Source organism: Chroicocephalus ridibundus, chromosome Z (genome assembly GCF_963924245.1).
Source record: "Chroicocephalus ridibundus chromosome Z, bChrRid1.1, whole genome shotgun sequence".
NCBI lineage: Eukaryota > Metazoa > Chordata > Aves > Charadriiformes > Laridae > Chroicocephalus > Chroicocephalus ridibundus.
In genome coordinates this window covers 56,331,673-56,349,946 of record NC_086316.1, presented here as the reverse complement: position 1 = coordinate 56,349,946, position 18,274 = coordinate 56,331,673, and the positions used below count along the sequence as shown (strand labels likewise).

The following is an 18,274-nucleotide window of genomic DNA, read 5'->3' as shown; positions in this document are numbered from 1 at the left end:
TGGAGAAAAGGCGAGTGGCCACCAAGCCCAGCCCCACGGCACTGTGAGCCACTGTCTCCCACCTGGAAGGAGCTCGTGCTGTCCTGGTGGCTCTGGGCTCATGGCAGGTGTTCCCTTGGCCACATTTTGGTGGCTGTTGCCTGAGTGTCCACCCCTGGGCAGGCAGCATTCCTGCAGTGGAGCAAGTGGGCATAGGCTTGGAGGAGAGCTTCGTTTCTCCCCAAGATGAAGAGGAGAAGGGCTCCTCCAAGAGCACAAGGGGCATTAACAGCCCTCTGAAGGAGAGCAGCAGACAGCAGACAGTCTCTCCTGGAGACATCAGCTGGTGGATAGGACACACAGAGCCTAATGCAGGGCTGGTTGTTCCGGAGGGGGAAGCTGTCAGGAGCTGTAGGCATAGTAAAAGCCGCGAGGCTTAGAAACCTGCCTTGAGCGCAGGAGAGTCTGAGCTCTGCCCGAGTGCTGTTGAGTTCAGCCTGAGAAAAGGAAGCGATGTTCCTCATGACTGTACCAAGCCTGCTTGGCTTAGCCGGGACCCACGGCCCCGCAGAACCAGCGTCATCAAGCCCCGAGGGAGCCCTGGGGCCACCTGCCCTACGTGCCCATGTGGAGCTGGGTACCATGTCCACGTCTTTGTGGGATCCTGGAGTAACCAGAGGGTACACCGGTACGGCAGAGGCCAAGAGGCCAAAGCCTCATCTGTTCTCCCTGCCCAGGCACGCCGTCAGCGCCCTGCCTGCGAGGGGAACCTGCCAGGCCCTCTGTGGCAGGGCTGCCCCCCTCTCCAGGGCATAACCCAGCCCCCTGCCCATGCTTTGTGGAGGGAGTGCACAGGACCAGTGCCACCTCCCGCAGGGGTCTGGCATACGCCCTGAAGGGCCGGCCACCTAGAGAACAGTCCGCAGGCTTTTCTCCAGTGTCGTTGAGCAAGGTTGGTCTTCAGCATTGCTTATGGTCTGGCCACAGCCCTGGTCTCCCTCGGTGGAGGGACTGTGGCCGGTGGAGGGGCCGTGGCAGGGACGGAAGCCCAGAGGCTTCCCAAGGCCCGTCTTCTGGACAGGGCCTCCACACTGGCGGCTCCCCCCGCTCTTCGCTCGCACGGCGTGGAGACAGTGCACAGCAGGGCTCCGTCTTTGTCCTTAGAGGTGCTCACTCTCATCATGGCCCGGCAAGGCCCTGCAAGCTGGCTTGTCCCAGAAGGGGACATTGGGGTGTCCTGGGTGCTCGTGTGTCCCGTTGAGGACGGAGGGGCGCAGCAGCCCCTTGGCATGTCCCTGGGGCCAATTTGGTGGCTGAAGCTCCCCATGATGATGTGGAGCCAGAGGGGCTGAGTGGGCCAAAGCCCCGTGCAGCCCCAGCCCGTGTCACCCTGAGGCACCGAACCCTCCTTGCTCCATGGGACACCCCCGTCTGGCATGGCAGGCCCTGCCCAGGCAGGGGGAAGGCAGGGGGCCATGCTCGCTACACACCATGTCCCCGTGCCACCACACGAGATCCCCACTGCCCTCGGGGCAGCCTGTGCCCCCCCGTCCCAGGAACCTGCCTGGTCCACCGAGAGCCTATAAAGCACACAGCAAACACCCTCCTTTCTCGACCCAGGCTGCGGTGGGTTGACCCCAGCACACCGATGCCCAGCCAGTCCCCAAGAAATGGCTGCGTTGGAAAGACCAAAGGCCCAGGATTTATTGCGGAGCTTGACAATCCATGGCGTGGAGCAGCCCTTGGGTCCCTTTGGCTTGGCTCTCCGTGCTGTGTCCCCTCCCAGCCTCTCGCCCAGCCTCAGCCCACTCGCTCGGGGACACACAGAGAGGACCAGAGGAAGCCTTGGCGCTCTGCAGGCACTGCCCAGCACCACCTGAAACATTGCTGTGTTTTCAACACTGTCTGCTCACAAATGCAAAGCACAGCGGCCAAGCGGGCAGCGGGGTCTCTCTCCACCCCCCCACCCCTCCTGCAGTTCCTCCTCTGACATCACAGCCACGACCTCAGACCGTGCGGGGACAGGCTTTGTGAGGTCATGCACCGTGGGCCATAAGATGTGGTCTCGCGGTGTGCTGCTGCCTGTGTGCCTGTGGCAGGCGTTCTCCTCCCGGCTATCTCCAGGAGGGATCTGCCCGCACACACACAACGCTCCTGCGGCTGAAGGAGGCCACCTAAGCTTGCGGGAGAGCTTCGTTGCTCGCGAGGATGGGGAGAAGAAGACGGGCCAGGGGCAGCCGGGCAAGGTCTCGGCAGGCTCAGGGCACCAGACGGCCCAGGCCCGCACGCCGCAGGGCTGCAGAAAAGAAGCGTAAGTTCAGTGCTGCCTTTCACCCCGTGTTTGCACCAAGCCTGCCTGGCTCGGCCGGGAGCCACGGGCCTGCACGCCCAGCCTCATCCTGCCCCGAGGGAGGCCTGGGGCCACCTCGCCTCCCGGTGACCATGACGGAGATGGCTACCGTGCCCGTGTCTTTGTGGGATACTGCACTAACCACGGGGTAGGCCGGGACTCGTGCCAGCCCCCCTGCCCAGGCACGCCAGCAGTGCCCTGCCTGCGAGGGGATCCTGCCCGGCCCTTGTACCCCACTCCCAGGCTGCGCCCAGCTGCCCCCTTCTCCAGGGCAGAACCACGGCCCTGCCCCTGCCCCCAGGGAGGGAGGACCGGCGCCCACCTCCCTGCAGGGATCTGGCACGCGTTGGACCAGTGTCCTCAAGAAGGGTCCTCAGGCTTTTCTGCGGTTTCTTTGCCCAGGGTTGGTCTTCGGTCTGCCAGCGGCTGTGGACACCGTCCAGAGATGCCTCGGCACAGGCATCTCCACCCTGTGAGTACAAGACGTGCGCAGTGGGGACACGGAGACGAGGGGTGACAGTGGGTCAGGGCGAGCAGGGGGAGGCTGGCGATGCTCCCCACCAGCAGACCCTGGCTCCTCCAAAATTCCTGCTCCTTGGCTTGGAAGAGAAAGTCCCCTCGTGCAGGGCTCTGCCCTTGGCCACTGCTAAGCCAGAACTCCCTCTTTTTCAGGCAAGAGATCGTCACCTTGAACGTGAAGAGGATCTTCACGATCCTTTTCTTGTTGAACCTGGCTGCTCTTGGTGAGTATTCCTCTGCTGCCAGCGGAGGCACGGAGGCAGGGAGCGCGGGCTTCAGCGTGAGGCAGAGGAGCGAGTGGGGCCTTTCCAGCCTCCCACGTCTGCAGCTCAGGGAGCTCCCAAGATGCTCCCTACGCGCAGAGCGGGGAGGGGAAATGGGGCGTAGCTGTGGGGCGGCCAGCGTGCCCGGGAAGCAGGGCTGTGCAGAGCCCCGAGGCCCAAGGAGAGAGAGGCTCCCTTCTTGGAGCCGCAACCTCTCTCTGCACCCTTGCCCCATGTCCCCAGCCAGCCTCTTGCCACCGTGCTGGGGGAGGAGACCGCGGGACTCCAAGCATTGTCAGAAACCCTCCTAAAACAACTCTCTCTTGCTCATGTGAATTACAGTTGGTTCCTGCTGCGGGATCCTGCAGCTCATGTGGATGCAGGGGGCAGAGGATGTGGCACAGGTCAGTGACTGCTGCTGTGGGACAGGAAAGGCCCACGGAGGAGCCCTGCTGGCGGTGGGTGGGGAAATGGCCCAGCGCTCCGGTTCCAGGCAGTGACCCAGAGAACCAGCAGCAGCTTCTGCTGTGCCTTCCTAGAGCCACCGGCTCTGGAAAGCCCCGGCAGCTCGGGGACTCAAAGGGAGAGCCTTTCTCTTTCAGGTGCCGCTGGGGCAGGCATCAGCCAACCTGTGGTCCCTACGGTAAGAGCCCTCTCCTCTCTCCTCACCTGCAGCACCTTTGGCGGGCTAGCGGCAGATGAGCCCGTGCTATTTGCCTTCCCTTGCGCTGTGCCCAGGGCTCATGCCTTTCGCTCCTGCCTGGGCCTTTGGCTCAACCCGGAGGGGGAGGGAAGCGCTTACAAACCAGGGAAAGAAAAGGGGGCTCGAGCGCCCCTCTCTCTGCTCTCCCTGAGCTTGGAGGCTCTGGGAGGGGCTGGGCAGCGCTCTGACGAGATCTGCTTTCCTGGTGACTGCAGGGAACAATCCCCAGCAATGGAACTCCTGAGGAAGGAGATCAGGCGCCTGGCTGCAGAGATCGATGCTAGCAAGGAGGTGATGCTGCACTTTGGGAAAGAGGGCTGGGACGGGCAAGGCCCTTCCTGGGCCACTTGGTGGGCTTTTCCTGCTCACCCCACACAGCCATCCCCTGCCAGGGGCTGCTGGTCGAGCTTCTCCGCTCTAAAGCCCCTTGCCCTGGCCAAGGGACCTGTGGTCATTTCCCCTGCTCCCATGTGTCTTTCCAGGAAGTTCGGCTAATGGGAGAGGCAATGTCTGCAAGCACGCGGATGTCTGACTGGGCTCTGAAAGAGGCAGGTACGGATGGACGCAGGCAGGCAGGGCTCTCATCGCACTGAACTCCTGCTCGGTGCTCCCAAAAGGAGGCTGCGCTGCAGACACTGCTCGACAAAGCGTAGGGAGATTGAATGAAACCACGGCGCCCAAGAGCGTGACTGTGGCAGAGCTGGGCCCAGCCCTGCCGTCGGACCCCTCGCTGGTGCCCCTGGCAGCATTTCTGCCCTCTCCCTCTCCGCTGAGCTTTGCTGGGGAACAAAAGCGAGCGGACGGGCTGTCCACGCAGCGCGGCCTCGGCTTGGGTCTGCAGCTCTTCCCCAGGGGGCTTGCTGTCTCCCAGCACCCGCAGACCTTCTCTTTGTGCAGCCGGGAGGGGCGTGGGGCACGGGGATCCCCTCCTTCTCCTGGGGCACCTCCAAGCGTGCGCTGCTGGCTGTGGGGCTGGCAGGCAGCCTTAGTAGTTGCCTGCAACCACCAGGTGCTCTGAGCCTGGGCCTTTTGCAGTCACCTGCGCTCTTCTCCCTTCAGGGGCTGCCATGGACCTGCAGAGATCGTCCAGCAGCTCTGCAGGACTCTGCAGGGTGTTTTGGTTCCTGTGTGCTCCAGCGCCCCAGGACACCTTTGTGCAGGTACAGGAGCAGAAACCATCATTGCTGCTTCTCTTGCCTCTTTGAAGGTGTGGGGCAAGTCCTGGGGCATCTCCCCTCAGGCCAATGGCGTTGCCCAAGGCCCCGGCACCGGGGCGGTGCCAGGCACCTGAGGTCTCCCACAGGGCTTGGCTCCCTAGAAAACAGCAGTTGCCCTCAGAAAGGGGCTGCGCTGAGCTGAGCTTCCTGCCCACCCTCCCTGGTCCCTGCTGGGTGAAGATACTTCTCCTTCGGGACGCCATTTCCCTGCCACAGCTCTGACTGTCCCTCTCCCACGGGGGCAGTGGAGGGGGTGGGAGGCTGCAGAGCTGCTGGCTGCAGAGCTCCTGTCCGCTTCCCAACACGCCGTTCGTTTCGAGCACAAGCACAGCCCACAGGGGCAGTGCCGCCTGTGCTCCTGGCTCCACGGGAGCACACGGGCCCCGTCATGTCCTCCTGTTCCCATCATGCCCTCACGTTCCATCCTCTTGCTCTCCGCTTTCAGCCGGATGCCTTGCCAGGATACTACTGGCCTTTCCAATGGTCTCGGAGCAAGCAGCTGATCCGGTCCCCCACACAAATACAAGCGACAGCCATCACCAGAGATCAAACCTCAAAGATGGCCTCTGCGCTGGGGACTGTCAGCAGTGCCCCCCGAGATTTCACTGTCTCTGTAAGTCTCTGCCGGGCACTGGGGGTTGGGACCTGGCCGCGGGCAAAAGCTCTAACGGGGACTTGCTGCTCTCTGCGCATCTGCCGAGATTCTGCCGTTCCCTGAGGGGACATTTCAAGGGACGTGCCGGGTGGTATCACCCCTCCTAAGGCTCCCTCAGCACCTTTTGGCCCAGCACCTCCGGGCCCCTGAGCAACACACAAGGAGGACACTCAGCCCCACCGCATCCTGCGCCAGACCGCACTGGAGCCGCAGGAGTGGGGTGCAGATGACGGGCGCGGGTCTGGCATGAGTGTTTCCTGGTGCTCGGGTCACGACTGACTTCCTCCCCTGTGCTTTATCTCCAAGGGACCGGATGAGGAAGGCGAGCAAGAAACTCTGCTGGGGACATCTCCCCACACCCTGCAGAAAGGGCCAAATGAGACCTTCCCTCTGCAGGTACAGTGTGTGCGTCTGGGCAAGAGGCCAGGGCAGCAACGCCGGTTGGCCAGCAAGCCGCTTGCAGAAGAAGTGCAGACGGTCCCTGCTGGGACAGGGGCCTGACCGTGGCTGAGAGAAACATGGGTGGGATGCGGGGGAAGAGTGGCATCCGTCAGGGAGGCAAAAGCAGACGGAAGAGCAGATCAGCCCCATGTCTGTGTTGGACCCTGCAGCTCCCCAGCTGCAGCCGCCGGGCAGGCGGTGGCAGGGCGGATGCCCAGCACCTTGCCCTGGCAGCAGGACTTTCCCTGGGCCCTGCTTCCCCGGCACCAGCGAGCCGCAGGTTTCCACGGCTGCCCGCCACCTCCCCGAGGCCGGGCGTTTGCTCTGCAGGGGCACAGGGGTCCTTTGCCGCCTGCGTGGGAGGAGGGGAGGGGAGAAGGGCCCGGGGCAGAGGCCGGGCGGTCAGAGGAAGACGCACAGAGCCTGCTCTCACTCTTTACACCCCGGAGTAACGCTGCTTTTTGCCACGGTTTCTTTGCAGAATGGGATTCCCAGAGGCTTTCCGTTTCTGAAACTTGGCATACGGAGCAACTGGGGAAAACCAGGATACACCTGCATTTATCGAGTGCAAGTGCATGGGAAGATCATGGGAAGGAAGGCCGTCGGCCAGACACCTGTGTAGACCTTCTTCCCTCAATAAAAATTAAAGCAGAAAACTGAGAAACAGAGCAGAGGGATGCGGCCGTTAGTCTGGTGCAGAGCAATGTCGTTTCAGAGGCCCCCTCAAAGGTGCCAACTTCTGCCTTTCGCAGGCTGAGGCCTTCCTCAGGCTTTCCGCTTTCTCTCCACCAAGGAGATGTTTCCTAACCGAGCAAAAGGAGACGACGCTCCCGTAGCCTTTCCTTGCCTAAGGTCCTTGATGAAATCCTTTGGCACGAGGAACAAGGTCATGGGGAACAGGAGAGGTGCCTGAGGACTGGAGGAAGGCTGACATCACTCCAATCTTCAAAAAAGGCAAGAAGGAGGACCCAGGGAACTACAGGCCGGTTAGTCTCACCTCTGTCCCTGGGAAGGTAATGGAGCGACTCATTCTGGATGTCGTCTCCAAACACATAGAGGAACAGGAAGTTATTGGAAGTGGTCAGCATGGATTTACCAAGGGCAAATCATGCCTGACCAATCTGATAGCTTTCTATGATGTTATAACGGGTTGGCTGGATGAGGGGAGAGCCGTAGATGTCATCTACCTTGACCTTAGCAAGGCTTTTGACACTGTCTCCCATAACATCCTCATTAGGAAGCTGAGGAAGTATGGGCTAGATGAGGTGACAGTGAGGTGGATCGAGAGCTGGCTGAGTGACAGAACTCAGAGGGTTGTGATCAGCGGCACAGAGTCCAGTTGGAGGACTGTAACGAGTGGTGTCCCTCAGGGGTCAATACTTGGACCAATTTTGTTCAATATATTCATTAATGACCTAGATGAGGGGACAGAGTGTATCCTCAGCAAGTTTGCTGATGATACCAAGCTGGGAGGGGTGGCCGACACTCCAGAGGGCCATGCTGCCATCCAGCGTGACCTGGACAGGCTGGAGAGCTGGGCAGAGAAGAACCTAATGAGGTTCAACAAAAACAAGTGTAGGGTCCTGCACCTGGGAAGGAAGAATGCCAAACACCAGTATAGGTTAGGGGCGGACATGCTGGGAAGCAGCTCTGAGGAGAAGGACCTGGGGGTCCTGGTAGACAGCAAATTATCCATGAGCCAGCAGTGTGCCCTTGTCACCAAGAAGGCCAATGGCATCCTGGGCTGCATAGGAAAGACTGTGGCCAGTAGGTCGAGGGAGGTCATTCTCCCCCTCTACTCTGCACTGGTGAGGCCACAACTGGAGTACTGTGTCCAGTTTTGGGCTCCCCAGTTCAAGAGGGACAGGGCACTACTGGAGAGAGTCCAGCGTAGGGCAACCAAGATGATTATGGGACTGGAGCACCTCCCTTATGAGGAAAGGCTGAAAGAGCTGGGACTCTTTAGCCTGGAGAAGAGAAGGTTGAGGGGGGACCTGATTAATGTTTCCAAGTATCTAAAGGGTGGGTTTAAGGAGGACGGAGCCAGGCTCTTTTCAATGGTTCCCAGCGACAGGACAAGGGGCAATGGGCACAAGCTAGAACATAGGAAGTTCCGTTCAAATACACGGAAAAACTTCTTTATGGTGAGGGTGACAGAGCACTGGAACAGGCTGCCCAGGGAGGCTGTGGAGTCCCCTTCTCTGGAGATTTTCAAGACCCGCCTGGATGCAGCCCTGAGGGATGTGCTTTAGGCAATCCTGCTCTAGCAGGGGAGTTGGACTAGATGATCTCTAGAGGTCCCTTCCAACTCTGAAGATTCCATGATTCCGTGATTCCGTGAGGGCCGTCCCTGAGTCTCACCCCAGGCAGGAGTCGTCAGAGCCTGGCAGCGTTGGGGGTCAGGATCCCCAGAGCTCATGAGCTCCCCCCCCATTCCCTTCAGGGGACACCGTGCATCTGGGGACTGGGTCTAGTGGGGGCCCACATGGGGTGCAGCCATGGCTGGGACCCTTGAGGGGTCTGAAGCTCCAGCACAAGGGCTCCTGCCGCAGTATCACAGCCCCTGCAGTTATTGCTCCAGTCCCAGGACAGGTCGCGTCTAGTGTCTGGCCATACTGTCCACGGGCGTCTGTCACAAACCCAAACCAACCTCTTGATTCGGGGAATTTCTCCGCATCTAATGGACTTGCCTGTGAGCAACCTATGAACTCCTGCTTCTCATATAGGAAGAAAAGAAACACTAACACATCTCTCCGGCGAGACAGCCCTGATCTCTTGGCACACCTCTCCCCACAGCCTGCTCCACGCCACCCATTTTCTTCCCCTCTCTCCTCCCGCCCTGCTTCCTGTGGCCAGCAGGTGGAGGGAGGTCATCCTCCCCCGCTACTCTGCCCTGGTGAGGCCGCACCTGGAGTACTGTGTCCAGTTCTGGGCTCCCCGGTTCAAGAGGGACAGGGAACTGCTGGAGAGGGTGCAGCAAAGGGCTACCAGGAGGATTAGGGGACTGGAGCACCTCTCTTATGAGGAAAGGCTGAGGGATTTGGGTCTCTTCAGTCTGCAAAAAAGACGGCTGAGCAGGGACCTTATCAACACTTCTAAATACTTCAAGGGTGGGTGTCAGGAGGATGGGGCCAGGCTCTTTTCAGTGGTGCCCAGCGGCAGGACAAGAGGTCACGGGCACAAACTTGACCATAGGAAGTTCCACCGAAACGTGAGGAGGAACTTCTTTACCCCGAGGGTGGCAAAGCACAGGAACAGGCTGCCCAGGGAGGCGGTGGAGTCTCCATCTCTGGAGACATTCAAAACTCACCTGGACACAATCCTGGGCAACCTGCTCTAAGACGACCCTGCTCTGGCAGGCGGGTGGGACCTGATGATCTCCAGAGGTCCCTTCCAACCCTATGATTCTATGATTGTATGATTGTATGATTCCTCTGGCTCGGCCCTTGGAAACTGCTCCGACTGGAACCCGCAAGTTCCTGCTGCTCTCCAGCACAAGCCGTTTGTGGGCCCCTGCTGCAACCACGGTGCAGGGTTCTGAGCCGCCTCTGGCAGAGCCACGCGAGAGCCCAGCCCTCGCCTCGCTGGGACCCCCGGCCCCGTGCTGCTGCTGCTGCTGCTGCTGCTGCTGCTGCTGCTGCTGCGTCCTGGTGGGTCTGTGGTGAGGGAGAGAAGCCGTGGGGGCTGTTTCAGAGAGGGCTCTGGCCCTTGTGCTGCAGAGGCCCTGGGAAGAGGTGGGGGCTGTGGAGGAGGGCAGCTGCTCCCCTCTCCCCGTAGACCGCCAGGCCTCTGAGACGCCTGCCCAGGGGCAGGTTGGTGCTATGGGGGCCGGGGGCAGTCGAGGTGAGAAGCAGTTGTGCTGCCCTGCTGCGCCTGCTGCTGTTTCGGTCTCAGTACGGCGGGGATGTCTCCCGGTGGGCTGCCCAAAGGCTGTCTCCTGGCCAGGGCCTCGGCTCTCGTGGCATGGAGGCAGTGCAAAACAGGGCTCTGCCTGTTTCCTCCCAGAGGGGTAGCCCCTCTCCCGAGGAGCAGGGCACCAGCTGGAACGGGCCAGCACGCTGCAGCTGCAGTGCTGGAGAAAAGGCGAGTGGCCACCAAGCCCAGCCCCACGGCACTGTGAGCCACTGTCTCCCACCTGGAAGGAGCTCGTGCTGTCCTGGTGGCTCTGGGCTCATGGCAGGTGTTCCCTTGGCCACATTTTGGTGGCTGTTGCCTGAGTGTCCACCCCTGGGCAGGCAGCATTCCTGCAGTGGAGCAAGTGGGCATAGGCTTGGAGGAGAGCTTCGTTTCTCCCCAAGATGAAGAGGAGAAGGGCTCCTCCAAGAGCACAAGGGGCATTAACAGCCCTCTGAAGGAGAGCAGCAGACAGCAGACAGTCTCTCCTGGAGACATCAGCTGGTGGATAGGACACACAGAGCCTAATGCAGGGCTGGTTGTTCCGGAGGGGGAAGCTGTCAGGAGCTGTAGGCATAGTAAAAGCCGCGAGGCTTAGAAACCTGCCTTGAGCGCAGGAGAGTCTGAGCTCTGCCCGAGTGCTGTTGAGTTCAGCCTGAGAAAAGGAAGCGATGTTCCTCATGACTGTACCAAGCCTGCTTGGCTTAGCCGGGACCCACGGCCCCGCAGAACCAGCGTCATCAAGCCCCGAGGGAGCCCTGGGGCCACCTGCCCTACGTGCCCATGTGGAGCTGGGTACCATGTCCACGTCTTTGTGGGATCCTGGAGTAACCAGAGGGTACACCGGTACGGCAGAGGCCAAGAGGCCAAAGCCTCATCTGTTCTCCCTGCCCAGGCACGCCGTCAGCGCCCTGCCTGCGAGGGGAACCTGCCAGGCCCTCTGTGGCAGGGCTGCCCCCCTCTCCAGGGCATAACCCAGCCCCCTGCCCATGCTTTGTGGAGGGAGTGCACAGGACCAGTGCCACCTCCCGCAGGGGTCTGGCATACGCCCTGAAGGGCCGGCCACCTAGAGAACAGTCCGCAGGCTTTTCTCCAGTGTCGTTGAGCAAGGTTGGTCTTCAGCATTGCTTATGGTCTGGCCACAGCCCTGGTCTCCCTCGGTGGAGGGACTGTGGCCGGTGGAGGGGCCGTGGCAGGGACGGAAGCCCAGAGGCTTCCCAAGGCCCGTCTTCTGGACAGGGCCTCCACACTGGCGGCTCCCCCCGCTCTTCGCTCGCACGGCGTGGAGACAGTGCACAGCAGGGCTCCGTCTTTGTCCTTAGAGGTGCTCACTCTCATCATGGCCCGGCAAGGCCCTGCAAGCTGGCTTGTCCCAGAAGGGGACATTGGGGTGTCCTGGGTGCTCGTGTGTCCCGTTGAGGATGGAGGGGCGCAGCAGCCCCTTGGCATGTCCCTGGGGCCAATTTGGTGGCTGAAGCTCCCCATGACAATGTGGAGCCAGAGGGGCTGAGTGGGCCAAAGCCCCGTGCAGCCCCAGCCCGTGTCACCCTGAGGCACCGAACCCTCCTTGCTCCATGGGACACCCCCGTCTGGCATGGCAGGCCCTGCCCAGGCAGGGGGAAGGCAGGGGGCCATGCTCGCTACACACCATGTCCCCGTGCCACCACACGAGATCCCCACTGCCCTCGGGGCAGCCTGTGCCCCCCCGTCCCAGGAACCTGCCTGGTCCACCGAGAGCCTATAAAGCACACAGCAAACACCCTCCTTTCTCGACCCAGGCTGCGGTGGGTTGACCCCAGCACACCGATGCCCAGCCAGTCCCCAAGAAATGGCTGCGTTGGAAAGACCAAAGGCCCAGGATTTATTGCGGAGCTTGACAATCCATGGCGTGGAGCAGCCCTTGGGTCCCTTTGGCTTGGCTCTCCGTGCTGTGTCCCCTCCCAGCCTCTCGCCCAGCCTCAGCCCACTCGCTCGGGGACACACAGAGAGGACCAGAGGAAGCCTTGGCGCTCTGCAGGCACTGCCCAGCACCACCTGAAACATTGCTGTGTTTTCAACACTGTCTGCTCACAAATGCAAAGCACAGCGGCCAAGCGGGCAGCGGGGTCTCTCTCCACCCCCCCACCCCTCCTGCAGTTCCTCCTCTGACATCACAGCCACGACCTCAGACCGTGCGGGGACAGGCTTTGTGAGGTCATGCACCGTGGGCCATAAGATGTGGTCTCGCGGTGTGCTGCTGCCTGTGTGCCTGTGGCAGGCGTTCTCCTCCCGGCTATCTCCAGGAGGGATCTGCCCGCACACACACAACGCTCCTGCGGCTGAAGGAGGCCACCTAAGCTTGCGGGAGAGCTTCGTTGCTCGCGAGGATGGGGAGAAGAAGACGGGCCAGGGGCAGCCGGGCAAGGTCTCGGCAGGCTCAGGGCACCAGACGGCCCAGGCCCGCACGCCGCAGGGCTGCAGAAAAGAAGCGTAAGTTCAGTGCTGCCTTTCGCCCCGTGTTTGCACCAAGCCTGCCTGGCTCGGCCGGGAGCCACGGGCCTGCACGCCCAGCCTCATCCTGCCCCGAGGGAGGCCTGGGGCCACCTCGCCTCCCGGTGACCATGACGGAGATGGCTACCGTGCCCGTGTCTTTGTGGGATACTGCACTAACCACGGGGTAGGCCGGGACTCGTGCCAGCCCCCCTGCCCAGGCACGCCAGCAGTGCCCTGCCTGCGAGGGGATCCTGCCCGGCCCTTGTACCCCACTCCCAGGCTGCGCCCAGCTGCCCCCTTCTCCAGGGCAGAACCACGGCCCTGCCCCTGCCCCCAGGGAGGGAGGACCGGCGCCCACCTCCCTGCAGGGATCTGGCACGCCTTGGACCAGTGTCCTCAAGAAGGGTCCTCAGGCTTTTCTGCGGTTTCTTTGCCCAGGGTTGGTCTTCGGTCTGCCAGCGGCTGTGGACGCCGTCCAGAGATGCCTCGGCACAGGCATCTCCACCCTGTGAGTACAAGACGTGCGCAGTGGGGACACGGAGACGAGGGGTGACAGTGGGTCAGGGCGAGCAGGGGGAGGCTGGCGATGCTCCCCACCAGCAGACCCTGGCTCCTCCAAAATTCCTGCTCCTTGGCTTGGAAGAGAAAGTCCCCTCGTGCAGGGCTCTGCCCTTGGCCACTGCTAAGCCAGAACTCCCTCTTTTTCAGGCAAGAGATCGTCACCTTGAACGTGAAGAGGATCTTCACGATCCTTTTCTTGTTGAACCTGGCTGCTCTTGGTGAGTATTCCTCTGCTGCCAGCGGAGGCACGGAGGCAGGGAGCGCGGGCTTCAGCGTGAGGCAGAGGAGCGAGGGGGGCCTTTCCAGCCTCCCACGTCTGCAGCTCAGGGAGCTCCCAAGATGCTCCCTACGCGCAGAGCGGGGAGGGGAAATGGGGCGTAGCTGTGGGGCGGCCAGCGTGCCCGGGAAGCAGGGCTGTGCAGAGCCCCGAGGCCCAAGGAGAGAGAGGCTCCCTTCTTGGAGCCGCAACCTCTCTCTGCACCCTTGCCCCATGTCCCCAGCCAGCCTCTTGCCACCGTGCTGGGGGAGGAGACCGCGGGACTCCAAGCATTGTCAGAAACCCTCCTAAAACAACTCTCTCTTGCTCATGTGAATTACAGTTGGTTCCTGCTGCGGGATCCTGCAGCTCATGTGGATGCAGGGGGCAGAGGATGTGGCACAGGTCAGTGACTGCTGCTGTGGGACAGGAAAGGCCCACGGAGGAGCCCTGCTGGCGGTGGGTGGGGAAATGGCCCAGCGCTCCGGTTCCAGGCAGTGACCCAGAGAACCAGCAGCAGCTTCTGCTGTGCCTTCCTAGAGCCACCGGCTCTGGAAAGCCCCGGCAGCTCGGGGACTCAAAGGGAGAGCCTTTCTCTTTCAGGTGCCGCTGGGGCAGGCATCAGCCAACCTGTGGTCCCTACGGTAAGAGCCCTCTCCTCTCTCCTCACCTGCAGCACCTTTGGCGGGCTAGCGGCAGATGAGCCCGTGCTATTTGCCTTCCCTTGCGCTGTGCCCAGGGCTCATGCCTTTCGCTCCTGCCTGGGCCTTTGGCTCAACCCGGAGGGGGAGGGAAGCGCTTACAAACCAGGGAAAGAAAAGGGGGCTCGAGCGCCCCTCTCTCTGCTCTCCCTGAGCTTGGAGGCTCTGGGAGGGGCTGGGCAGCGCTCTGACGAGATCTGCTTTCCTGGTGACTGCAGGGAACAATCCCCAGCAATGGAACTCCTGAGGAAGGAGATCAGGCGCCTGGCTGCAGAGATCGATGCTAGCAAGGAGGTGATGCTGCACTTTGGGAAAGAGGGCTGGGACGGGCAAGGCCCTTCCTGGGCCACTTGGTGGGCTTTTCCTGCTCACCCCACACAGCCATCCCCTGCCAGGGGCTGCTGGTCGAGCTTCTCCGCTCTAAAGCCCCTTGCCCTGGCCAAGGGACCTGTGGTCATTTCCCCTGCTCCCATGTGTCTTTCCAGGAAGTTCGGCTAATGGGAGAGGCAATGTCTGCAAGCACGCAGATGTCTGACTGGGCTCTGAAAGAGGCAGGTACGGATGGACGCAGGCAGGCAGGGCTCTCATCGCACTGAACTCCTGCTCGGTGCTCCCAAAAGGAGGCTGCGCTGCAGACACTGCTCGACAAAGCGTAGGGAGATTGAACGAAACCACGGCGCCCAAGAGCGTGACTGTGGCAGAGCTGGGCCCAGCCCTGCCGTCGGACCCCTCGCTGGTGCCCCTGGCAGCATTTCTGCCCTCTCCCTCTCCGCTGAGCTTTGCTGGGGAACAAAAGCGAGCGGACGGGCTGTCCACGCAGCGCGGCCTCGGCTTGGGTCTGCAGCTCTTCCCCAGGGGGCTTGCTGTCTCCCAGCACCCGCAGACCTTCTCTTTGTGCAGCCGGGAGGGGCGTGGGGCACGGGGATCCCCTCCTTCTCCTGGGGCACCTCCAAGCGTGCGCTGCTGGCTGTGGGGCTGGCAGGCAGCCTTAGTAGTTGCCTGCAACCACCAGGTGCTCTGAGCCTGGGCCTTTTGCAGTCACCTGCGCTCTTCTCCCTTCAGGGGCTGCCATGGACCTGCAGAGATCGTCCAGCAGCTCTGCAGGACTCTGCAGGGTGTTTTGGTTCCTGTGTGCTCCAGCCCCCCAGGACACCTTTGTGCAGGTACAGGAGCAGAAACCGTCATTGCTGCTTCTCTTGCCTCTTTGAAGGTGTGGGGCAAGTCCTGGGGCATCTCCCCTCAGGCCAATGGCATTGCCCAAGGCCCCGGCACCGGGGCGGTGCCAGGCACCTGAGGTCTCCCACAGGGCTTGGCTCCCTAGAAAACAGCAGTTGCCCTCAGAAAGGGGCTGCGCTGAGCTGAGCTTCCTGCCCACCCTCCCTGGTCCCTGCTGGGTGAAGATACTTCTCCTTCGGGACGCCATTTCCCTGCCACAGCTCTGATTGTCCCTCTCCCACGGGGGCAGTGGAGGGGGTGGGAGGCTGCAGAGCTGCTGGCTGCAGAGCTCCTGTCCGCTTCCCAACACGCCGTTCGTTTCGAGCACAAGCACAGCCCACAGGGGCAGTGCCGCCTGTGCTCCTGGCTCCACGGGAGCACACGGGCCCCGTCATGTCCTCCTGTTCCCATCATGCCCTCACGTTCCATCCTCTTGCTCTCCGCTTTCAGCCGGATGCCTTGCCAGGATACTACTGGCCTTTCCAATGGTCTCGGAGCAAGCAGCTGATCCGGTCCCCCACACAAATACAAGCGACAGCCATCACCAGAGATCAAACCTCAAAGATGGCCTCTGCGCTGGGGACTGTCAGCAGTGCCCCCCGAGATTTCACTGTCTCTGTAAGTCTCTGCCGGGCACTGGGGGTTGGGACCTGGCCGCGGGCAAAAGCTCTAACGGGGACTTGCTGCTCTCTGCGCATCTGCCGAGATTCTGCCGTTCCCTGAGGGGACATTTCAAGGGACGTGCCGGGTGGTATCACCCCTCCTAAGGCTCCCTCAGCACCTTTTGGCCCAGCACCTCCGGGCCCCTGAGCAACACACAAGGAGGACACTCAGCCCCACCGCATCCTGCGCCAGACCGCACTGGAGCCGCAGGAGTGGGGTGCAGATGATGGGCGCGGGTCTGGCATGAGTGTTTCCTGGTGCTCGGGTCACGACTGACTTCCTCCCCTGTGCTTTATCTCCAAGGGACCGGATGAGGAAGGCGAGCAAGAAACTCTGCTGGGGACATCTCCCCACACCCTGCAGAAAGGGCCAAATGAGACCTTCCCTCTGCAGGTACAGTGTGTGCGTCTGGGCAAGAGGCCAGGGCAGCAACGCCGGTTGGCCAGCAAGCCGCTTGCAGAAGAAGTGCAGACGGTCCCTGCTGGGACAGGGGCCTGACCGTGGCCGAGAGAAACATGGGTGGGATGCGGGGGAAGAGTGGCATCCGTCAGGGAGGCAAAAGCAGACGGAAGAGCAGATCAGCCCCATGTCTGTGTTGGACCCTGCAGCTCCCCAGCTGCAGCCGCCGGGCAGGCGGTGGCAGGGCGGATGCCCAGCACCTTGCCCTGGCAGCAGGACTTTCCCTGGGCCCTGCTTCCCCGGCACCAGCGAGCCGCAGGTTTCCACGGCTGCCCGCCACCTCCCCGAGGCCGGGCGTTTGCTCTGCAGGGGCACAGGGGTCCTTTGCCGCCTGCGTGGGAGGAGGGGAGGGGAGAAGGGCCCGGGGCAGAGGCCGGGCGGTCAGAGGAAGACGCACAGAGCCTGCTCTCACTCTTTACACCCCGGAGTAACGCTGCTTTTTGCCACGGTTTCTTTGCAGAATGGGATTCCCAGAGGCTTTCCGTTTCTGAAACTTGGCATACGGAGCAACTGGGGAAAACCAGGATACACCTGCATTTATCGAGTGCAAGTGCATGGGAAGATCATGGGAAGGAAGGCCGTCGGCCAGACACCTGTGTAGACCTTCTTCCCTCAATAAAAATTAAAGCAGAAAACTGAGAAACAGAGCAGAGGGATGCGGCCGTTAGTCTGGTGCAGAGCAATGTCGTTTCAGAGGCCCCCTCAAAGGTGCCAACTTCTGCCTTTCGCAGGCTGAGGCCTTCCTCAGGCTTTCCGCTTTCTCTCCACCAAGGAGATGTTTCCTAACCGAGCAAAAGGAGACGACGCTCCCGTAGCCTTTCCTTGCCTAAGGTCCTTGATGAAATCCTTTGGCACGAGGAACAAGGTCATGGGGAACAGGAGAGGTGCCTGAGGACTGGAGGAAGGCTGACATCACTCCAATCTTCAAAAAAGGCAAGAAGGAGGACCCAGGGAACTACAGGCCGGTTAGTCTCACCTCTGTCCCTGGGAAGGTAATGGAGCGACTCATTCTGGATGTCGTCTCCAAACACATAGAGGAACAGGAAGTTATTGGAAGTGGTCAGCATGGATTTACCAAGGGCAAATCATGCCTGACCAATCTGATAGCTTTCTATGATGTTATAACGGGTTGGCTGGATGAGGGGAGAGCCGTAGATGTCATCTACCTTGACCTTAGCAAGGCTTTTGACACTGTCTCCCATAACATCCTCATTAGGAAGCTGAGGAAGTATGGGCTAGATGAGGTGACAGTGAGGTGGATCGAGAGCTGGCTGAGTGACAGAACTCAGAGGGTTGTGATCAGCGGCACAGAGTCCAGTTGGAGGACTGTAACGAGTGGTGTCCCTCAGGGGTCAATACTTGGACCAATTTTGTTCAATATATTCATTAATGACCTAGATGAGGGGACAGAGTGTATCCTCAGCAAGTTTGCTGATGATACCAAGCTGGGAGGGGTGGCCGACACTCCAGAGGGCCATGCTGCCATCCAGCGTGACCTGGACAGGCTGGAGAGCTGGGCAGAGAAGAACCTAATGAGGTTCAACAAAAACAAGTGTAGGGTCCTGCACCTGGGAAGGAAGAATGCCAAACACCAGTATAGGTTAGGGGCGGACATGCTGGGAAGCAGCTCTGAGGAGAAGGACCTGGGGGTCCTGGTAGACAGCAAATTATCCATGAGCCAGCAGTGTGCCCTTGTCACCAAGAAGGCCAATGGCATCCTGGGCTGCATAGGAAAGACTGTGGCCAGTAGGTCGAGGGAGGTCATTCTCCCCCTCTACTCTGCACTGGTGAGGCCACAACTGGAGTACTGTGTCCAGTTTTGGGCTCCCCAGTTCAAGAGGGACAGGGCACTACTGGAGAGAGTCCAGCGTAGGGCAACCAAGATGATTATGGGACTGGAGCACCTCCCTTATGAGGAAAGGCTGA

General features: G+C 61.1%; 2 protein-coding genes across 2 annotated transcripts; both read left to right on the top strand.

The window, feature by feature from the left end:
- Window positions 1-2,187: 2,187 nt before the first annotated feature.
- LOC134509069 (SUN domain-containing protein 1-like) lies at window positions 2,188-6,749 on the top strand. Its single transcript, XM_063321539.1, has 7 exons — window positions 2,188-2,477; window positions 3,002-3,128; window positions 4,297-4,366; window positions 4,874-4,974; window positions 5,477-5,644; window positions 5,993-6,082; window positions 6,609-6,749. Exons 1-7 carry the CDS (start codon window positions 2,188-2,190, stop codon window positions 6,747-6,749), a joined length of 987 nt encoding a protein of 328 aa, XP_063177609.1.
- A 7,080-nt stretch (window positions 6,750-13,829) lies between these two features.
- On the top strand, window positions 13,830-16,949 carry LOC134509068 (sperm-associated antigen 4 protein-like). The gene is made up of 6 exons (XM_063321538.1): window positions 13,830-14,305; window positions 14,497-14,566; window positions 15,074-15,174; window positions 15,677-15,844; window positions 16,193-16,282; window positions 16,809-16,949. The coding sequence occupies exons 1-6, from the start codon at window positions 14,246-14,248 to the stop codon at window positions 16,947-16,949; spliced, it is 630 nt and encodes a 209-aa protein (XP_063177608.1). The 5' UTR covers window positions 13,830-14,245.
- Window positions 16,950-18,274: the final 1,325 nt, after the last annotated feature.